A 6,520-nucleotide genomic window follows, 5' to 3' on the forward strand; every position below is an offset into this window, starting at 1 on the left:
GAGAGGCTGCTGCCTACATACAGACTTGAAATCATTGGCCACTTTAATAAATGGATCACTAGTCACTTTAATAATAATGCCACTTTAATAATGTTTATATATCTTGGATTACTCATCTCATATGTATATACTGTATTTTATACAATCTATTGCATCGTGTCTATGCCGCTCGCTCATCCATATATTTATATGTATATATTCTTATTCCATCCCTTTACTTAGATTTGTGTGTATTAGGTAGTTGTTGTGGAATTGTTGGATTACTGTTAGATATTACTGCAATGTCGGAACAAGAAGCACAAGCATTCCGCTACGCTCGCAATAACATGTGCTAACCATGTGTATGTGACCAATAAAATTTGATTTGATTTGAGTACAATCTGAGTTATAGCTATGCCCTTTTATGAAATTCCCCCCCTGAGCCATTCTCTTTTGTGGATGGTAAGATGTAGACTGTGGAGAGAACATCGCAGTTAAACTCTATTTTAATTAACTCCCTCAGGGAGTGATGCGTGCTAATTGATTTTTCTACCCGTCCAAGATAGTCAATCCATCCAGCGCCAGTATACGTCACACTCATTCTTATTGATTTGGCTAAAGCTAACATGCTAAGGAGAGAGAGCTCCTGGGACCAGCTGGGGATGCACAATGATAAAGTGTTTATCGCACACGATCAAATTAAATCTTATAGCAGCCTGCAGATAGAGACAACCTCCTGGAGAAACCTCTTTGTGACAGGGAAAATGGCAAAAATGCTGTGTACACAAATACCAATTAGTAAGCTTCTACTGAACTCCATTTTACACTACATGAACAAAAGTATAAAGACACCTGCTCCTTGAACATCTCATTCCAAAATCATGGGCATTAAAATGGAGTTGTTCCCCCCTTTGCTGCTGTAACAGCCTCCACTCTTCTGGGAAGGCTTTCCACTAGATGTTGGAAACATAGTGAGGTTGGGCACTGATGTTGGACGATAAGGCCTGGCTCGCAGTCTGCGTTCAAATTCATCCCAAAGGTGTTTGATGGGGTTGAGGTCAGGGCTCTGTGTAGGCCAGTCAATATCTTCCACACCAATCTCGACAAAACCATTTCTGTATGGACCTCGTTTTGTGTGCAGGGGTAGGAAAGGGCCTTCCCCAAACTGTTGCCACAAAGTTGAAAGCACAGAATCATCTAGCATTGTATTGTATGCTGTAGCATTAAGATTTCTCTTCACTGGAACTAAGGGGCCTAGCCAGAACCATGAAAGACAGCACCAGACTATTATTCCTCCTACACCAAACTTTACAGTTGGCACTATGCATGGGGCCAGCTAGCGTTCCCTTGCATCTGCCAAACCCAGATTCGTCCGTTGGACTGCCAGATGGTTATGAGTGACTCATCACTCCAGAGAATACGTTTCCACTGCTCCAGAGTCCAATGGCAAGCTTTACACCACTCCAACCGACACTTGGCATTGCGCATGGTGATCTTCGGGTTATGTGCCACTACTCGGCCATGGAAACCCATTTCATGAAGCTCCCAACGAACAGTTTTTGATGTTGCTTCCAAAGGCAGTTTGTAATTCGGTAGCGAGTGTTGCAACCGAGGACAGTCAATTTTACGCGCTACAAGCTTCAGCACTCTGCAGTCCCGTTCTGTGAGCTTCTGTAGCCTACCACTTTTTGGCTGAGCCGGTGTTGCTCCTAGACGTTTCCACGACACAATAACAGCACTTACAGATGGCCAGGGCAGCTCTAGCAGGGCAGAAATTTTACGAACTGACTTGTTGGAAAGGTGGCATCTCATGACGGTACCACGTTGAAAGTCACTGAGCTCTTCAGTAAGGCCATTCAACTTAAGGCCAAATTACCAATGTTTGTCTATGGAGATTGCATGGCGGTGTGAAAATGTGTATACACCTGTCTGCAGCAACGGTTGTGAGTGAAATTTGAAGGAGTGTCCACATACTTTTGTATAGAAAGTGTATGTTTAAGCATGTTGGTAATACTGCTGATAGAGGAATGCATCAACAGATCAGGAAAGTCCATCAATCTTGATAAAATATAGATTTGTTTATTCATTTGTTTCTTACCTACTTTTTCTAGATTTTAACAGCGCAGTAGGAACAGCGGTCAGTTGTGATTGAATGTATACGTGTCTCTCTATGTTTTTAAAGTATGCAGTGTGATGGACTGACTGGATTAAATGTGTGTTATGTGACAATGTATGTGTATGTGTTCCTTTTAATAGAAGGTGATGCTTAGGAAAAATATCCCTCCTAGATGGACAATACATTTTTATTCTATTCTAACCTAACTCCAGGGTTTCAGGGTAGTGGCCCATGAACATTTTGAAAAACTGTTTTGTAGATAACATAGATCAAGATTGATTTATAAAGATTTAAAACTATTGCTTTCTATAAATAATGGGGCCAATTGTGTGACATTGGGATAGAAATGTCAAAAACATAAACATGGCCCATAACTCCATATATAAAGTTGAAGTCGGAAGTTTACATACACCTTAGCCAAATGCATTTAAACTCAGTTTTTTACAATTCCTGACATTTAATCCTAGTAAAAATTCCCTGTCTCAGGTCAGTTAGGATCACCATTTTATTTTAAGAATGTGAAATGTCAGAATAATAGTAAAGAGAATGATTTATTACAGCTTTTATTTCTTTCATCACATTCCCAGTGGGTCAGAATTTGGCATACACTCGATTAGAATCTGGTAGCATTGCCTTTAAATTGTTTAACTTGGGTTAATCTCTAGGAGACAGAACGCGTCGCCTTCCTGAGCGGTATGACGGCTGCATGGTCCCATGGTGTTTATATTTGCGTACTATTGTTTGCACAGATGAATGTGGTACCTTCAGGCGTTTGGAAATTGCTCCCAATGATGCACCAGACTTGTGGAGGTCTACAAAAAAAAAAAATTGAGGTCTTGGCTGATTTCTTTAAAATTTTCCCATGATGTCAAGCAAAGAGGCACTGCGTTTGAAGGTAGGCCTGGAAATACATCCACAGGTACACCTCCAATTGACTCAAAATATGTCAATTAGCCTATCAGAAGCTTCTAAAGCCATGACATCATTTTCTGGAATTTGCCAAGCTGTTTAAAGGCACAGAAAACTTAGTGTATGTAAACTTCTGACCCTCTGGAATTGTGATACAGTGAATAATAAGTCTGTAAACAATTGTTGGAATAATTACTTGTGTCATGCACAAAGTAGATGTCCTAACCGACTTGCCAAGACTATAGTTTGTTCACAAGAAATTTATGGAGTGGTTGAAAAACAAGTTTTAATGACTCCAACCTAAGTGTATGTAAACTTCCGACTACAACTGTATGTATATATATATATAACTTCCCAAGCAAGTCACAGAGTAATCCTCAACATATCATACCTAGTGTGCTCACACCTGCCATATCTGGGTCTGAACCACCTGTCATATCTGGGTCTGAACCACCTGCCATATCTGGGTCTGAACCACCTGCCATATCTGGGTCTGAACCACCTGCCATATCTGGGTCTGAACCACCTGCCATATCTGGGTCTGAACCACCTAACAAGCTGGTTCTGAACCACCTGCCATATCTGGGTCTGAACCACCTGCCATATCTGGTTCTGAACCACCTAACATATCTGGTTCTGAACCACCTAACAGATCTGTGTTTCATATCTACAACTCCCCTCCAGAAATGTTCTCCTGCCACCAATGTACACCCTTGCCATCCTCGATTTCACAGCAGACAAATTAAGCAAATGTTGGCATCCAGTGTCTCTAGACAATCAATGTACTGTAAATCCTCCAACAAACGTAAAATTACATGGTTGATTCATAGCTTTGGCATATGAACATCGATTTTCTTCTTCCCTGTATTGTTCTGTCAGTAAAGTAGCCCAAGATGCACTGCTACCCAACTGGTAATACCATTTACAAAAGCCAACAGCAATTGCTCAAAACAGTTGAACCAAGTAAAGCATTGTCAGATATGATCTAGCTTGAACTGCCCCCCACAAAATGGCCATTGAGTTCATCAAATAGTATTGTACTGTCGGATACATGTAACAGTTGTTCCAGGTTGATGTCAACTCTTTCACCTTTTCAGTACTAAAACTTGCCATATAAATTATTATTGCATTAATGAACACATCATTCATTTTATAATAATAACCAAGCAATGTTCACAGAGACAGGCTTAACAGTGTAGGGAAGTTATCTTAAAAGCCAATTTCATTAAAAAAATAAGTTAATATTGCTGATCTTGTATTTCATTCATGAACTGTTTAAAAAAAAAAATTCTACTGATATTCCTTATTGTAGGGACAAAATGATCTTCTGTCATAACTTCGTATTCGAAACAATAGCCGCAGATATCATCTCGGCATCAGTCAACCCTGCCCAATCACTCTAGTCGTGAATAATGTATGGGATACATAATTACCGCGACTGTAAACCTACCATTTCCAGATATATGATTGTCCACCTCGGCAGGCACAGCCGGTTTGGAAGCAGCGTTAAATTGACTATAGAGTCCCATATAATGTAAAATCCCTATTATCACTCGAAATGATCCCATTGCTTTTGTTCTTGTTTCAAGTGGTGGACGAAAATCTCACATTAGGCAGAGCACGTTCACTAATTTGTATCCAATCCGTCCTGGATGACAGTCCCCTCCGAAATTCAAAATAACCCCCGGACAAAAAAGTGCGCTTTACTGCGCAAGGTGTAGCCTGCCCAAAATTATAAGCACTGTTGGTTCCCTGTGCTTCGGCTAGCAAGCATCTCCAGCTGAGGCGGAGGGAGAAAGGCATGGAGGTAAGTGCAGCGGCTTGCTGAGAAAGTAAATTAGGCGGAGGGATCTAGAATAATGATACTGTTATAAACTTTTATGACAAGTTATATTTAGGTATCAGCCTATTTTACATCTTATTTTATGAATACTCATTATACAAAATATATGTTCAATAGTCAAATCTCCTGTATTGTGTTCTTACCTGTCTATACATCTTTCTGAATTTAGTAGCTAGGCAACTCTCAAGATTGGAAAGGTTTACAATTGCATTTTGCAATTGCAGTTGATCTGTATTACATTGCGTATAGATAAGATTGCATATAGCAATCTATTTATCCATCAGTTTATTTAAGAAGCACCACGACATATCTTCAAATCTGACAAAATCATTGAGAAATCAAAAGCATTTGAAAATCATTCCACTATGGTAAGATATACACTGAGTTTGCAAAACATTATGAACACCAGCTCTTTCCATGACAGACTGACCAGGTGAATCCAGGTGAAAGCTATGCAGTGTAGATGAAGGGGAGGAGATAGGTTAAGGAAAGATTTTTAAGCCTTTAGACAACTGAGACTTGGATTGTGTATGTGTCATTCAGAGGGTGAATGGGCAAGACAAAAGATTTAAGTGCCTTTGAACATGTTAGATGGTTTGTATGAAGAACTGCAACGCTGCTGTGTTTTTCACGCTCAACAGTTTCTCGTGTGTATCAAGAATGGTCCAACACCTAAAAGACATCCAGCCAACTTGACACAACTGTTGAAAGCAGTGGAGTCAACATGGGCCAGCATCCCTGTGGAACACTTTCGACACCTTATAGAGTTCATGCACGACACGAATTGATGCTGTTCTGAGTGCAAAAGGTGTGTGTGTGTATGTGGGGGGGGGGGGGGGTGCAACTCAATAGTAGGAAGGTGTTCCTGATGTTTTGTACACTCAGTGTATATGTGCTTATATGTGATGGTTTTATTCTCAGCCATACTGTAAGTGGTTTGATTCCATAGAAATGTAGGTTACTGTCCTTTTCTGAACCACTGGAGGATTCTGTCAACTAACCTGCTGCCATCATAATTACCACAGGGCATTACAGCATTATTAACCTAGGTCTCTGTGCTACAGCTGTTAGCCTAGCACTGCATGTCCTCCTATGGGTCTCGAATTGGCATGCAGAGAGCTCACAGGTTCTTAATGGACATCAAGATTAAAATAATGCCCTGGAATTTTAATGGTCAAGCTGGCTGGCTACTACTCATAGTGTGGTTGAACATCCGCACAGGGCATTAATAAAACTACACGAGCCTCCTTCATCATACTGAATGAGCTACATCTGGCGAAGCTATCCTCTATACATGTGAATCAAGGAGGAAATCCTTTCTGGTGTAGAAAATTCAAGTGTTTGCTGGTTACTATAGCTCCTGTATAGCCTTGGATGTGTGTGAAAGGTTTAGCAATCTACAGTATGGCTGACAGAACTGCTCAAGCAAACAGAATTCCTACAGTCACACACAACGCAAGATTGAGCTTTGAGTGTAGGCCTGCTTACATTACAATTGGAATTTATTGAATGGCCCAACTCTCACTGCAGCAGGAGTGACCTTGGATAACATAGTCTCCTCACAAGTGGCCCAGCCTCTTTATTCCATCTAGCATGACATGTGCTATCTGTGAAAGCTTTAAAGCACATTGCGAAGAGAAATGTTTCTTGAGTTTTGTTCAGTTTCTGTATAA

At 40.5% G+C, this 6,520-nt stretch overlaps 1 protein-coding gene across 1 annotated transcript in view; it reads right to left on the reverse strand.

Annotated features, from left to right (window-relative positions):
- Positions 1-4,796, reverse strand: part of LOC139536227 (V-set and transmembrane domain-containing protein 2-like protein) — a 45,517-nt gene extending 40,721 nt beyond the window's left edge. The window contains exon 1 of the mRNA XM_071336556.1: positions 4,455-4,796. Coding sequence (XP_071192657.1) covers positions 4,455-4,572 — 118 coding nt within the window. The 5' untranslated portion in view covers positions 4,573-4,796. The remainder of the gene's footprint in view (positions 1-4,454) is intronic.
- Positions 4,797-6,520: the final 1,724 nt, after the last annotated feature.

Source organism: Salvelinus alpinus, chromosome 12, assembly GCF_045679555.1.
Source record: "Salvelinus alpinus chromosome 12, SLU_Salpinus.1, whole genome shotgun sequence".
NCBI classification, from domain to species: domain Eukaryota; kingdom Metazoa; phylum Chordata; class Actinopteri; order Salmoniformes; family Salmonidae; genus Salvelinus; species Salvelinus alpinus.